Source organism: Culex quinquefasciatus, chromosome 1, assembly GCF_015732765.1.
Source record: "Culex quinquefasciatus strain JHB chromosome 1, VPISU_Cqui_1.0_pri_paternal, whole genome shotgun sequence".
Classification (NCBI taxonomy): domain Eukaryota; kingdom Metazoa; phylum Arthropoda; class Insecta; order Diptera; family Culicidae; genus Culex; species Culex quinquefasciatus.
The window spans coordinates 11228086-11244080 of NC_051861.1; the positions used below are offsets into that span (position 1 = coordinate 11228086).

Genomic DNA, 15995 nt, shown 5'->3' on the forward strand with positions numbered 1-15995 from the left:
ACGAGAAAGAAATCCTCGTCATCGTGCACGGAGAAAAAAGAGTTCCCAAATTCGTGAACAAGCGTTCATGAAAATGGGAACCTCGAACAAAGTGTTCAAATCCCATGGTACGATTTTGAAAAACGTACCATGAAATTTGAACACTTTGTTCGTGGTTCCCATTTTCATGAACGCTTGTTCACGAATTTGGGAACTCTTTTTTCTCCGTGTGACTTGTGAGCGAAATAGAATTATTAATTAATTAGGTACTAAAGCCCTATGTTAAATTTGTACAGCGGTAAAAAAACACGATTAAAAATCATTTCTGATCACTTTTTTTTTCATTTTAATGCAAAAAAAAAAAATGAATAGACAACATTTTATCAATGGTTCAACTATGGTCCCCTTGGAACGAGCTGTCAAGTACAGGACCTATTCTATCAAGAAGGGCCGCGATGCAAATTAAAAAAAATGAATCCAGGTTTTTAAGCGAAGATGGCGTTGGAATGGTGAACGTCCGAAATGTCAAAATCGCACAGTAGCACCACAGAGAACAGATGTATATCATTGAACAAACAGCATTGAAAAACGTGTGTAAAAATTCAAACCAAAATACGTTGAAAAGAGCTAGGGTGTGCACCATCCGCCTAGATAGCGCCACTTCCAAAATCATGATGGCCTACAGTAGCAGAACGTTGAACCATCTAATCACTGCATAAAACATTCCGTACGAACGACATCAGACCAATGTCTGACTGTCATTCATCAGAGGGTTGCAATTTTACGCGCCAAAGAAGGTAAACAAAATGAAATCGGACATAACATGTGTAAAGGGACTATTTTAAGTTGTCACTTGAAAAATAATTTTTGAATGAATTTTCTGTTATGTTTTCATTAATGTTAATGCATTTTTGCATTATTTTTAGTCAACTGGAATTATACAGAAGTGAATTTTATATTTAAATGAATTGACATTTATTTTCTTTAAATGATTAACATTTATTTTCTTTCGAAATTATTGAGCCTTTTTAATTGTTAAGTCAAGTATTCTCAGCCGCGACGGTGGCGCCGCCAAGCGTATCCTGCACACTCTAATTTTTTTGATGCAAGATTGTATGCAACGCATTTTTTTTAGTTTACACGGTTTACACACAAGTTAGAACCAAGATGTACATCTGTTATCTGTGGTAGCACCAACATTAGAAAAAAAATGTGGCTGTCATGCCATGGCACCCTTTTTTCGTGATGTTGGTACCGCTGAGTGATTTTGACATTTCGGTTTAACAAATTACTCAATAATGAAAGAATAACTTCTTTGAAAAATCACTACAAATGGTTAAAACTTGAAGCAGCAGTTGAAAAATCGAATGTCTTAATTTTCTCAATAAACATGATTTCTAATCGGAGAATGGAATGCATTTTCGGATTCTTTGGACAAGTTTCTAGTAAGAGAAGGCAAAATGTGTTTTTAGATAATAAATATTAGGGACTATCCACAAACCACGTGGACACATTTTTGGAAATCTCAACCCCCCTCCCCTCCCCCCATCGTGGACAATTTCCATACAAATAAAATCTCTTTTATATGGAACGTGGACAATCGCCAACCCCCCCCCCCTCCCCTCCTCCCTATTGTGTCCACGTGGTATATGGATGGTTCCTTATGTGTTTTTGAAACATAATTCAAAAAATCTCCAAATTTAAAGGCATTTTCAGTAAACCAAATTTCAAATTGAATCGAAAATTTTATAAACAAAACTAGTTTTGCGGAATTTTTGGCAGAATTCTGACTTTTTAACAATTTTACCTAAAATTTAGGTCGATGCAAATATTTTTCAAAGTTTTTGTCACTCGGCTCGACTCGGGGTCAAGGGGGGGGGGGGTAAAACAAATAAAAAATACAAGAATTGAGATAACCAGCCATTATCTACACAATTGAATGAAAAAAGTGTTTTGATTCTAAATGCATTTTAAATTGATTTCAGCTGATTGATCTTTAATTTTCATTGAAATTTCGAAGTTTTTTGAAAAAAAAAATTGACCCCTAATTTTTCGGCACAATTTTGAAGGGGGGGGGGGGGGGAAACAACTTTTTAAAATATTTGTACCAGCCTTATATGCATTTTATTAAAAAGCTTATAAACTTAGTTAACTAAATACAAACATTGATTGATTGATGATTACACATTGATTAAAAATCAGAATTTTCAACGCCACTATTTTTTTAAAACACTATTGAAAAAACTTTTTTTTCCAAAAAAAGTGCATGGACCTTGTGTGGCCTACCCCAGTAGGGGAGAGTGGGGAGACTTGATCCACGGGGAGACTTGATCCCAAGCCTGTATCTCGTCAGCATGTGGGTAAAACAATTAGCTTTGTTCTAGAAAGTTGTGCGAAATTGACTAAAACTCATTGTAGAAAACAAAGAAAAAAATTGAAAAATGTTTGGATTGAGTTACACACATTTTTCTAAGAAGTGCTGCAAAAAACTTCCAAGAGATCTTTTTTTCTTTGTTTTGATATGTATAGAAAACACTCAAAAATTATTCAAAAAAATATTTTTTATGCATGAATTGTTTGATAAACAAATTAACTCCAAAACCCTTACGCTTTTGACGTTAAATTTATCGTCATACTATTTTTACAATCAATTGTTTAAAAAAGTGCGTTAAGGGAGACTTGATCCCTGCATTTTTATAGTCACTGGAATCAGCCTCAAGATCAAATAATTTGGCTGGGTTTTAGTACATAGTTTCCTTTAGTATAGTTGTACATAAATAACTGCAGTTTGAACCATTTTTCAAAAGTTTTGTAAACAAAAATTACCAGCTTTTGTAAACATGCTCAATTTTGGTCTAAAAAAGAAAATTTTAAGTTTTTAAATATTTTACATGCTAAACTTGTTATATTTTGAACACAAACGTACAGGTTTAATGTGAAATTGCTGTAACTTATAGAAAATAAAAGTTTGGATGAATAAGAAACATTTTGCTTAAGATTTCTTCAAAATGTTGAAAGGGGGATCAAATTACCCCCAACATTTTGAACATGCCGGTTTAATTTTTTTTTAAAAAAAGCTTGGCATTATTCGAAGAGTTTATCTGATGAAATACCCTTATCAGCCAAACATAGTTGAATGTTTAAGCTTTCAATTCATGCAAAAAGATCATATTTTTGTCAGTGTGAAATTGACAGAGTTATGTGTGATACAAAAAAAGGGGATCAAGTCTCCCCACTCTCCCCTACATGTTTTAAAAATACTAAGCTTCATACAAACCTTACCAGTTGGAAAATATTCCAAAAATAAATTGAAATCTTATAAATGTCACCCCGGTTTACGGTACTTTGGATAAATTCATAGTCTAGTCATTGACTTACATAGCCAAAAAAAGTTGAATTTTGGAATGTTGAAAATTTGGTTGGTTGAATATTACAACTTTTTGAGTAATTTTACCTTAAAAATATGCAAACTTTTGATCCTGATGAAAATTTACCAGTTTCTGATGTAATATTACACATTTATCTGGACCCAAACTGTCACCATTTCCTGATGAATATTACCATTTTTTTTGTGCATAGATTTTTTGCAAAAGAACTGGAAACTTTATGAATTCGTCTTAAAAAAAAACGCATAATGCATTTTTGCATAATGAACATATAAAAAAACAAAATAGACGAAAAAAAATCTTAAAAAAATGAAAAGAATTGAAACTGAAAAAAAAACGCATTTTATCACAACATAAGCATCCCTACATCGACCTCTACTATGACGTCACTACCAGATTGTATCGAGATATTAAAAAGAGAGATGTGAGCCGGTAACATGGAGTTAAACTTTCGCAACTGTCATGGTAAACTTCACAGAAGCTTGACAGAAAGTTTAACTCCATGTTGCACTTTTAATTTCTCGATACAATATAGTATCCGTTGCAGTGCATTTATTGCATGCAACTCTTCGATACATGCATCGTTTGAGGAATGCAACGATCCCGTTCAGGGCAACCCATACCCAAGTTTTAGAACAAGTTCTCGAATAATTTACTGCACTCAGAGCGTAGTAAACTCTCTCACCCTCTCTCCATCACTTTGCTCTCCGTCTTTCTCACAACTCCACGTGCTCGATTACGTTGACATCGACGCGTCGTCGTCGTCATCAGATTGCGGAAGGAAAATCCGACGCGCGCGCTCGAGGATCATCAAAGGCACCAGGTTCACCTTCCCGGGCCGTCACGCGAGACGTTGACGGAAAGCCACAGCCTACTGCCGCCGGTTTAGAATATTATGCGATAGAGTTGATTACCCTGCGATTAGAGGCGCGCGATGACGCGCGAGTTGAACTTGCGCGGATTAGGGCCTGAACTGCACACAGGATGACGATGACCTAGTGCGGCTTAGTTCTGACCAGAACACCGGAACAGTGAGTCGTGATGGGGTTTGCTGGTTGGTTTGGGTTTCTACTTTTCATCGGGATGATCCTGGTGGAGGGTGGATCAGTTCCGTTGGAAGATTTTGCGGTTGGTGATAACGAATTGGAGCTGATGGAGCGGACAGACAACTGGTTCAAGGTGGACGATGAGGACGCGGATATGCTGGTGGTTAGTAGAGGTTTTGGAGGTTATTTGTTTGAAAGTGACTTGATCGACTCATGATTTTCAGCCGGAGCTGATCTCCAAGTACGGGTATAAGGTTGAAAGTCACTCGGTGACCACCGAGGATGGGTACGTGCTGAAAATGTTCCGGATTCTTCCAAGAGAGCAACGTTCCGTGAAGAAGCTACCGGTCCTGATGGTTCACGGACTGTTGGGCAGTTCGGCGGACTTTGTGATCAGTGGTCCCAACAACAGTTTGGCGTACCTACTAGCTGACGATGGTTACGAGGTCTGGCTGGCAAACGTACGAGGTTCGCGTTACTCCAAAGGACACTCCACCATGTTGGTTCAATCCAAAGAATATTGGGACTTTACCTGGCACGAGATGGGATACTACGATCTACCAGCCATGATCGACCACGTGCTGAACATCTCCAACTCCAACAAGCTGTTCTACATTGGTCACTCGCAAGGAACCACTGTATATTTTGTAATGTCCAGCAGTCGACCGGAATACAACGACAAGATCGCCCTCATGACCGCCCTAGCCCCAGCGGTCATCCTGAAGCGCGTTAAGAGTCCGATCCTGCGCTTCATGCTCCAAACCTCAGACACACTCAAGAAGGTCCTCGACGCGTTGCACATCTACGAGTTCCTCCCACACAACGAAAACAACCATCGCATAGCGCAAATTCTGTGTCCACCGGAGGAGAAGAACAACGCGTGCACCCAGATCGTCGGACTCATCACCGGACCCCATCCGGAGATGTTCGACCAATGGTTGGCCCTAACCTACCAGGGTCACGCCCCGGCCGGCGCCTCAACCAAACAGATGATGCACTTTGTCCAGCTGATACGCAGCGGGGGGCAGTTCCAGCAGTACGATTACGGCCGAAAGGGGAACCTTGGAGCATACAGCAGCGGGAAGGCACCGGCGTATAATCTAACAGCTTCGTCGGCGCCGGTACTGATCTACTACGGGCTCAACGATTGGATGGTGCATCCGAAGGACGTTGAGACGTTTTCCAAAATGCTGCCCCGGTTGGTGGCGGCGATTCCCGTTGCCGATCGGAAGTTTAACCATTTGGACTTTTTGATTGCAAAAGATGCCCGGATGCAAGTCTACGATAAGCTGCTATCGATGCTGGATCAGTACGGTGGAAAACGCTAGAAGGCAGTAGGCGTTGACGCATTAGTTTGTGATGCACTCAAGTTAGGTATTTAATCAAAGCAAGCTGTGATTGTTCCAATGCCGGATAATGGCGGCAATTTGTAGGAAATATTTATTATGCCGGTTTGTTGATTGGTTTGTGCCACAGGCTGGTTAATGGGGCACATAGCATGAAGAAAGTAATTTAAATAGTATGTGAGTAAATAAATATGGTTTCGTGACTGTAGAAATTTGTGAAAAATAAAAATATTTGTTTTGATATTATATTATTTTTAAATGATCAAAACTTGAAAACAATGAAGAAAAATCCAAATTTGTATCTAAGTTCTGCTGTAACAAGATAGAAAGTGTCACAAGATAGCACACAAGCAACGATATGGCATTTTCATATTTTTAAGTAATTTTTTCTTCGGGACCATTTATAAACCAAGTAGACACTTTATTGGAAATCTCATATCCCCTCACCTTGTGGACAATTTTTCATATGTACAAAAAAATGGTTGTATGGATTTGTTTCCATTTTTTCGACTCCACCCTCAAACGTCAAATCGAACAAAACGATCACTTCCGGAAACATCTTGGAACAAATTTGAACGATTTGACGTTCAAGAGTGAAATCGAAAAAGGGTCTTTGATAGGTTTGATCAGTTTATGAATAATAGATTTGAAAAATGCTTAAAATTGTTCGTCCTGTAAATGGTTTTAATTAAAAAAAACCTGAAAATTCACTTTATTTTACACAAAAATGCAAATTAGTGCTGTAGGTACTAATGGCCGATACGACCAATTGCGAACTAAAGGAGGTATTAGACTATAACAAACAATAAAAAAATTGTACTTTTTTAAAGTTTGTCAGTTTGCATGGATTAGGTTAAGTATGAAAGGTGGGATTACGATTTTTTTTAAATAAAAAGCTTAATTTCGAAGCAGGAAAAAGGTAAGTTAGTCGGCGCTCCGTTTTTTGTCGTTTATTTCTCCATAGCTATACATTTGTGTATGCTATCGGTCAACAAAAAAAATCTAAGTAATTCATAACCCAATGTAAGTTTAAAAAATGCCATTAGCCTTGAAAATTAGTACCTTTTTTTCTTGTTTACGGTGTTAGACATTAACAAACGCACAGACATAAAACCATCATAAAACTAAAGTGCTGGGTTCCTTCATTTCATTTTAGAATTTTATTTTTAATATGAATATGAAAAAAACGCGTTTTAATATTTTTACGCGCAATGTAAACAATAACAATAACAAACCCTTTTTGTTTGGCTGGCCGTTTCTGAACATTGTCCCAAAATTTGGTTGAATTTAAGACAAAATCTGGGATGGGGAGCGTTCTTTTATTACGTAACGCGAAAAATCGGACTTTTAGACCCCCTCCCCCCCCCCTCGTAACAAAATTTCCATACAAATTTTAAAAATTTTGTATGGAGCGTAACACGGACTCTGACCCCCTCCCCCTACTGCGTTACGTGATAAAAGAACGCTCCCATGGGATAAACAAAAAGAAACAAACCTATTGTCAAACTAAACCACTTTCAACATGGCCGCTTCTGTCAACCTAAACCAGTCCTTTCTTATGAGGAGAAAATGGAAAGTATAGTAATTTGATTTGAAAAAAAAAAAAATAAAAATATATCAATTTCACAAATAAAGGTAAATTGCATTAAAAAATTGATTAAAATATTCTCAATTGAAAGGCATTTATTGCTATCGTACACCAAATGTTGACTTATCAGCATTTTCATAAAAAAAATCAATACATTTCAAGAACTGACGATTCTTTTGCCCCTTTAAAACATTTTTTACGCGTTTTGGCTGTAGTGGCACATAATTGGCAGATAATTGATTTTTCTACAAATAAATGTCATCTAGATTGAACAATATTAAACCTGTGCACTGCACCATTCTTCAAATGTGCTCCTCTTTGGGAAACTGGGGAAGATTTACTTACTTTCTTTGCGTAACGGGACAACGACAGGACCAGATCTGAGAAAAAAATCTCCCCTTCCATTTAATGACTTGTTGGCTTTTTTAGGTTTTTTTAGATTGATGTAACAAAAAACGTATATATATCATATTGCATTTTTTCAAATCCAAATGAAAATTAAAAATCTTTCATATAAAAATACATTAAAAATTGGAGAAGTGAAATCGTGATCGTATCGTATCATTTACCTCGAGCGTGACCTCGAGTCATCTTTGATTTGCCAACCATTTAGGGGAAATCTACCCTTTCCAATCAAACACCTATCTTCGTCATATGGAGAGTTTGATGCTCGATTAAAGCTCCAAAAATACTATTTGGGCTATTAACTTACCAGCAACAGCACCGCCTCGAGTAAGCACGCAAATGTATGCCACTTACTGGCCAAAAAGATCACATTTAATGCACTTTTGATCATAATTTCTATTTTGCGAGACCATTTCTCATCATTTTGTTGGCACACACAGTGACACACACGAGAATCCCTCAAACGCTTAATGAATATCGCCAAAATTAACTTTTCACTTTCGCTTACTTTTTCACGGCGCTTAAGATATGAAATTGCTTCCAACTACCGGCAACATGTTCTTTTGATCATTAGTATGGCACTCACTTGAAGAATAATCCCGAAAAATTTAATAAATTAGCAAGCGCCATCAAAAAAACAAACGCGCCAAGTCGTTTGACGTTTCAATTTTCACTTTGCATTCCAATCGAAGGCTGAAGAAAACCGAGCGAGAGACGAAGGCAAAAAAGAACAAAGGCTGGCCGTCAACACCACCAGCAGCACAGCCAGCGATGCCAGGAAACTTTCCCTATACATGCAACTTTTCGTGAGTGTTCGTTTGAACTGTCAGCGTAAATGGCAACACTCGACAGAGTGTTGGAAGAAAAAAGAACTAAGCCGATATTAGAAAAATGGGCGTGGCCCAATGCATTCGCCTCGATTAAAATACCCTTGGGAATTTTTTTTTGTTAAATGCTTGGTAAAGAAATAGAATAACTTTTTGTGAAAGTGAAAATAAACAGAAATGTTCACAAAAACTTGCTCTACTCGTTGGTGTACTTGGTTTTAGTAAAATTCAAGGGAGACTCTAGATTATCCAGCATCATTCAAACACGACCGCTTATTAGGATTAAAATGGGTAGATTTCCCCTATAGTGATTTGTATCCGGCATGTCCTTATGAACGGATCTACCGTAAAACGATGGAACATAGACTCAGGATTCTCCTCCCACGTCCAACCGCAAATTTTAACACGAAGTTGACTTTATAGCTGTCGGCCACCATTGCTAGTACCAACAACTAGTGTCTTCCTTTTTAACTACAAGGACTTCGCCGCCCTGGGCTCCTAAGTGTATGAAAGTATGGCACGGAGCCGCGGGATTCTAACCAGCAACCTCTGGATTGTGAGCTAGTGCGCGGTCCGATTGACCCACACGGGCGGGACAATTTTAACAGCCCAATTCAATAAATCTGCGGCGAAAATCTAAACGAAATTTCAACCAAAGAAAAAGTCATCCGTATGCTTGAGCACTGAGTTGAAAAATATCATCAAGAAAATTTGAATTGTCAAGCTATGTGAATCTCAGATTGCTTGATATTTCTATTCGAACACGAATTTTTTTGCAAAAAAATAGAAGAAGAATACAAACGTAAACATTAAAAAAGAAGACCCTATCAAGCCGTCCCGTCCCAGGACAAAATGTAAACAGTAGAACTGCATTCAAGAGTAACAAAACGGCCTCTGACTGAAATTCCTTTGGGCATGTTGGTCCCCTTCAAGATGTGTCAAGATATCACAATTTGATCGTAAGGAGTGACAAAATTGCGATGTACAACATACAAAATGGTCCCAATTGGAAAAGTGACTTTCCCCGTACAAAATCTTATGGAAAAAGTGCCTGGCTTGGGAAGCTCGAGTTTCCGTCCAATCGAGCTAATAGGCTAGTATGGAGATCGGAAGGAAAGGGGTCAAGAAACAGCTTTACGAACAGCAGAACAAAGTAGAGGGAGCGTTTTCTTGGGGCTTTTCTTCACCCTCTCTGGCGTGCTTTCGCTGCCGCTGCTGCCCATTTGATTTTTTTCTTGACCGATTCCTTCCGATGTGCATACACCGCTAATATTCGGAACCAAGGCTCGGTAACACCCATACCATTTAGCCCTGCAACGATCAACGAAAAGTCAAATTTGTTCCACTCCAATGCTCAGTAAATCGAAGAAAAAAGTTCTCTTCTCTCGACGTTTCCACCCGTTACAGCAAGCAGGCAAGTGCACACGAAGAAATGTCCTCGCGAAGATCGCGATCGCGACATTGACCGTGCCGTTGAAAATCCAGTTTTTTTAGCGCGCGGGTAGCGTTCAACTTGCCCGGTCAACCCCCGTTGATTACCACGACGAGATGTTAAAGTTGGCTGAACTTGCAGATTTGAGCTCAGTGTCCACACCAGTTCTTGTCGGGAAGGTGGATCGTACGGTTCGCGATGGAGGTTGGTGTTGTGATCTTGCACTTGTTGATTGGGATGATTGTCGCGAGTGGTGGGTCGGAGTTGGAGGAGAATTTGGTGGAGGGTTGGTTCAACGACGAGGACACGGAACTGTTGGTGCCGGAGTTGATCACCAAGTACGGGTACAAGGTCGAAGGCCACACGGTGATCACCGAGGATGGGTACGTGCTGAAGATGTTTCGGATTCCGCCAAAAAGGCAATTGATGTTGAAGAGGAAACCAGTGCTGTTGGTTCATGGAGTGCTTGCAAGTTCTGCTGATTATGTAATCAGTGGTCCCAACAGTAGCCTGGCATACCTTTTATCCGATAATGGCTACGACGTCTGGCTGGCAAACGTGCGAGGATCGCGTTACTCTAAGGAGCACCTTAGGCTTCCGGTTGAGTCCAAAGAGTACTGGGACTTTACGTGGCACGAAATTGGGTACTACGATCTACCGGCCATGATCGACAACGTTTTGAACGTAACACATTCCGAGAAGCTATTCTACATTGGTCACTCCCAAGGAACAACCGTGTACTTTGTGATGACCAGCACTCGGCCGGAATATAACGACAAAATCGCCCTAATGACTGCCCTCTCCCCGGCAGTTGGTCTACAGCACGTTCGGAGTCCGATCCTGCGCTTCTTGCTCAACAATGTGGACAAGATCAAGAAGATCTTCGACGCGTTAAATATTCACGAGTTTATGCCGTACAGCGATCAGCGTCTTCCACTCGTTCGAGCTCTCTGCCAACCGGATGTGAGGAATAACCCTTGCGTTCGCGTTCTTGCGCTAGTGGCCGGTCCAAATCCAGCTATGCTAGATCCGGTAATCAAACCACAGTGACATCCCGATCTTGTTCGATCTTCATTAAGGTTTCATTTTTCCAGCGATTAGTTCTAACCTACCAAGGTCACTTTCCCCAGGGAGCCTCCGTCAAGCAGATGCTGCACCACGCCCAGGTCGTCAACGGCGGGGGACGCTTCCGACAGTTTGACTATGGCTGGGAGGGTAATTGGGAAAGGTACGGCAGTTTGGAACCTCCGGCGTACAATTTGACTGCCTCAACCGCTCCGGTGCTAATTTATTACGGCCTGAACGACTGGATGGTTCACCCGAGGGACGCGCAAAGGCTTTCCAAACAACTGCCACGGGTGATCGCCGCGGTTCCCGTTGCCGACCGGAAGTTCACCCACATGGACTTTATGTTGGCGAAAAACGTGCGAAAGGAGCTGTACGAGAGGATCTTACCCGTGCTCGAGAAGTATGACCGGGTGCGGTAGCATACATGTGATTTTTTTTTAGAATAAAGTAATTAGAGTAAAAAAACTAGTCCATGTTGAGTTTCTCGATTGCGGTAGATACTGGTGACCTTTCCCATTTTGATGCAATTTCAATCCAGTTTTCGCTTCTCCAGAATGAGGTAGGTCAGTTCTGGTTGGACCTTCGAATTGAAAGGATCGTCTCGTCGCGATGCGCGCTACTGCTTGGTGGTTGATTTGCCAGTTGGCTGCTGCCACGATCGCGGGCGATCGTGAACAGTTTAAGTACGGGGTAGACGACAAGGACGCGGAACTATTGGTTGTGAGTAGAGGATCGCTGAATTCACTAGAATGCGGCTTGATCGTTTCCCGAATTTCAGCCGGAAGTGATCTCCAAGTACGGTTACAAGGTTGAGGATCACACGGTGATCACCGAGGATGGGTACGTGCTGAAGATGTTTCGGATATTGCCGAAGCGAGAAAATATCGTTGGAAAGAAGCCTGTATTGTTAGTGCATGGACTTTGGAACAGTTCGGCGAACTTTGTGCTCAATGGTTCGAGCAGTTTTGCGTTCCTGCTGGCCCTCGCTGGATACGACGTATGGTTGGCGAATCTCCGAGGAACGCGTTATTCAAAGGAGCATACCAAGTTACCGGGTAACTCCAAAGAGTACTGGAACTTTTCCTGTCACGAGATTGGGTATTACGATCTCCCGGCCATGATCGACCATGTGGTGAAGGTATCCGACTCGGAGAAGGTATTCTACGTTGGTTACTCGCAAGGAACTACCGTGTACTTTATCATGACCAGCACTCGTCCGGAATATAACAGCAAAATCGCACTCATGATTGCTATTACTCCAGCAAATTTGTGGAAGCGCCTTCGAAATCCACTACTGAGGATCGTACAGTCTCTTTTCCAACCCGGTACCAACACGATCCTGATGATCACGGATGTGCTGAACGTCTTCCAGTTCTTACCGTATAACGGAAATTTTCTTCGAATTGGACGATTTCTCTGTCATCCGGATGTGAAGAATAACTTGTGTCTCCAATTGATTGGATTAGTCGCGGGTCAACATGTTGAAGGATCGAATCCGGTACATTCAAAACCATCACCCCAATCAATTCAAAATGCTTACTGAAATCCTTCGTTACAGCGAACGGCACTAACATATCTAGGTCACTACCCACAAGGTACCTCCGTCAAGCAAGTGCTACACATTGCTCAGTTAATCGGCAACGGAGGAAAGTTCCGGCAGTTCGACTATGGCCACGACGGTAACTTGGAAAAGTACGGCAGTTGGGAACCTCCGGCGTACAATCTAACGGCATCAACAGCTGCAGTCGTAATTTATTATGGCCTGAACGACTTGTTGGTTCATCCCCGGGATGTCCAAGAGCTGTCCCGAATGCTTCCACATGTAATCGCCACAATTCCCATTGCCGACCGGAAGTTCAACCACGTGGACTTTTTGTTGGCGAAGAATGTTCGTGAGGTGCTTTATGAGAAGATTGTACAAACGTTGGAGGAGTTCAGTGCGAAATAAAAATAATTCCAGTTCCGAAGACCTTGCCCTTCGTCACTTAATGGAAATTCTGCAAAACTGGTTGGTTATTCAACAATTACATGATGTCCTTCGTTACGTTCGATTACAACTTCTGCTCCAGAATCAGGTAGGTCAGTTCTTTTTGGAATGTTGAATTGAAAGGAGTTTCGTCGCGATGCTCGCTCAAACTTGGTGGTTGATCTTGTACCTGACTGGCGCCATCGCCATGAATGGTGGTTCTTTCAGGGAAGACGCAGAACTGTTGGTCGTAAGTGAAATTTTGTAAAATCCTGGCAGGTAGCTTGATCTTTTCCCGATTTTCAGCCGGAGCTGATCGTCAAGTACGGGTACAAGGGTGAGGATCACTCGGTGATCACCGAGGATAGGTACGTGCTGAAGATGTTCCGGATATTGCCGAGGCGACAAACGATCGCCAAGAAGAAGCCTGTGCTGTTAGTTCATGCCCTGCTGGCCAGTTCCGCGGACTATGTAATCAGTGGTCCTAACAACAGTCTGGCGTACCTACTGTCCGACAACGGTTACGACGTCTGGTTGGCGAACCTGCGAGGATCGCACTACTCCAAGCACCACCTCAAGCTACCAGTCGAGTCCAAAGAGTACTGGGACTTTTCCTGGCACGAAATGGGCTACTACGATCTACCGGCCATGATCGACCACATGTTGAGCGTAACCAACGCCAAGAAGTTGTTCTACATCGGACACTCGCAAGGTGTTACGCTGTATTTCATAATGACCGCAACTCGTCCGGAGTGCAACGAAAAGGTCGCCCTCATGACCGCCCTCTCGCCGGCAGTTTTCTGGAAGCACGTTCGAAGTCCTATTCTAAAGATGATAAAGCCCTTGGTACGACCCGGTACCGACACGATCAGGAACATCCTCAATGCGTTGAAAATCTTCGAGTTCCTGCCCTACAACGAAGCTGGCCTTAGAATTGTTCAACCTCTCTGCCGACCCGAGGTGAGACATAACGTGTGCATTCAAATGCTTGGAGTCTTGGCCGGTCCACACCCAGACGGAACTGATCCGGTAGGTGTAGATACTTCCATCCTAATATTTCAAGATTCTCACTTCTATCCACTGTTACAGAATTTGATCCTGTCATATCTAGGTCACATTCCACAGGGTGCATCCGTCAAGCAGGTGTTACACTTTGCTCAGTTGGCTAGCAACGGAGGAAAATTCCGTCGGTTTGACTATGGCCGGAGGGGTAACCTGCAAAACTACGGCCGTCCGGAACCTCCGCCATACAATCTGACTGCATCAACCGCTCCAGTTCTAATCTACTACGGATTGAACGATTGGTTAGTCCACCCTAAGGACGCCCAAAAGCTGCCCTCGATACTGCCAAGTGTGATTGCCGCGATTCCAGTCGACGACCGGAAGTTCAACCACGTGGACTTTGTGTTGGCGAAGAATGTCCGCGAGGTGCTCTACGAGAAGATTTTAAAAATGCTGGGACAAGTTTGACTAATAAAATATTGTACTCAAACATTCTCGTTGCGTTTCAATGCAGTCCAGTTTTTTTTTGTCCAACGAGCAGGCCTACTGCGTCCAGCTGATTCATTTTCGATTACTGCAATGTCCTTCAATTGGTTTGGATTTTGCAGCATTCGGTACAATCCCAGAACGAGAAGGTAGGTCAGTTCTTGTTGTAACGCCGGTTTGAAAGGTGGTGTTGTCGCGATGTACAACACTACTTGGTGGTTGATCGTGCCCTTGATCTTCGCTGTCGTGGGGATTCATAGTTCGCAACGGGACGACGACGGTGCGGAATTGTTGGTTGTGAGTTTTTTTTTAAGTTAATGCATTTTTCTTTTGGGTTGCTGATCAATTTTAAATTTTCAGCCGGAACTGATCGTCAAGTACGGGTACAAGGTCGAAGATCACAACGTGATCACCGAGGATGGCTACGTTCTTAAAGTGTTTCAAATGCCTCCGAGACAACGATCGTGCGTTAAAAAGAAACCAGTGCTTTTGGTCCACGGCCTACTGTCCAGTTCAGCCGATTATGTGTTTGCTGGTCCAAACAGTAGCCTGGCGTATCAGTTGTCCGACAACGGTTACGACGTCTGGCTGGCAAATATGCGCGGATCACGGTACTCCAGAGAACACCTGAGGCTTCCGGTTCAGTCCAAAGAGTACTGGGACTTTTCCTGGCATGAGATGGGAGTGTACGATCTACCGGCCATAATCGACCTCGTACTCAACGCTACTAACTTCAAGAAACTTTTATACATCGGCCACTCGCAAGGCGTCACCGAGTTTTTCGTTATGGCTAATATTCGTCCAGAATACAACAACAAAATCGCCCTCATGACGGGACTTTCTCCAGCGGTTGCCCAAACGCGCTTCAGGAGTCCAATCTTAAGCTTCGCATGTAATTATGCTCATGCGATCAAGAAAACACTCGAATTTTACAAAATCTACGAGTTCCTGCCGCAAAGTAAACTGTATCGATCTTTTTGCCAAACAAAAGGATTATATGACCTATGCCTTCAACTTTATGGGTTGATATTCGGTCCGCACCCGGAAGAAACTGATCGGACGTTGCTCCTAAGATATCTAGCAAACTTCCCCCAAGGATCCTCGTTTAACCAGTTGTTACACTATGCTCAGGTTGCGGCAAGTGGAGGACGCTTCCAGTGGTTCGACTACGGACGGAAAGGAAACCTGGAAAAGTACAGAAGTTCGGAACCTCCGGCGTACAATCTGACTGCCGCAACCGCTCCGGTGCTAATTTTTTACGGGTTGAACGATTGGATGGTTCATCCAAAAGATGCTCAGAAATTTTCCACAATGCTACCCAATCTCATCGCCGCGGTTCCCGTTGCCAACCGGAAGTTTAACCACATGGACTTTGTGCTGGCGACTAATGTCCGGAAGGTGCTCTACGAGAAAGTGCTGTTGATGCTTGACAAGTACAACTAAGAATACAGCAAGGAATACAGG

The 15995-nt window shown here is 42.1% G+C and overlaps 5 protein-coding genes across 6 annotated transcripts; all 5 read left to right on the forward strand.

The window, feature by feature from the left end:
- Positions 1-3976: 3976 nt before the first annotated feature.
- LOC6033918 (lipase 1) lies at positions 3977-6003 on the forward strand. The gene is made up of 2 exons (XM_001844255.2): positions 3977-4574; positions 4636-6003. Exons 1-2 carry the CDS (start codon positions 4407-4409, stop codon positions 5737-5739), a joined length of 1272 nt encoding a protein of 423 aa, XP_001844307.2. The 5' UTR covers positions 3977-4406; the 3' UTR covers positions 5740-6003.
- Positions 6004-9781: 3778 nt separating this feature from the next.
- LOC6033917 (lipase 3) lies at positions 9782-11542 on the forward strand. The gene is made up of 2 exons (XM_001844254.2): positions 9782-11041; positions 11104-11542. The coding sequence occupies exons 1-2, from the start codon at positions 10208-10210 to the stop codon at positions 11494-11496; spliced, it is 1227 nt and encodes a 408-aa protein (XP_001844306.2). The 5' UTR covers positions 9782-10207; the 3' UTR covers positions 11497-11542.
- Positions 11543-11560: 18 nt separating this feature from the next.
- LOC6033916 (lipase 1) lies at positions 11561-13041 on the forward strand. The gene is made up of 3 exons (XM_001844253.2): positions 11561-11797; positions 11856-12575; positions 12636-13041. Exons 1-3 carry the CDS (start codon positions 11687-11689, stop codon positions 13023-13025), a joined length of 1221 nt encoding a protein of 406 aa, XP_001844305.2. The 5' UTR covers positions 11561-11686; the 3' UTR covers positions 13026-13041.
- A 145-nt stretch (positions 13042-13186) lies between these two features.
- On the forward strand, positions 13187-14532 carry LOC6033915 (lipase 1). Of its 2 annotated transcripts, XM_038253521.1 has the most exons (3): positions 13187-13293; positions 13350-14072; positions 14133-14532. In XM_038253521.1, the coding sequence occupies exons 1-3, from the start codon at positions 13201-13203 to the stop codon at positions 14511-14513; spliced, it is 1197 nt and encodes a 398-aa protein (XP_038109449.1). In that variant the 5' UTR covers positions 13187-13200; the 3' UTR covers positions 14514-14532. The 2 variants fall into 2 exon arrangements, with proteins under 2 accessions (XP_038109449.1, XP_038109440.1); XM_038253512.1 differs by having other exon boundaries at positions 13350-14532.
- Positions 14533-14712: 180 nt separating this feature from the next.
- On the forward strand, positions 14713-15990 carry LOC6033914 (lipase 1). Its single transcript, XM_038253569.1, has 2 exons — positions 14713-14828; positions 14892-15990. The coding sequence occupies exons 1-2, from the start codon at positions 14730-14732 to the stop codon at positions 15972-15974; spliced, it is 1182 nt and encodes a 393-aa protein (XP_038109497.1). The 5' UTR covers positions 14713-14729; the 3' UTR covers positions 15975-15990.
- Positions 15991-15995: the final 5 nt, after the last annotated feature.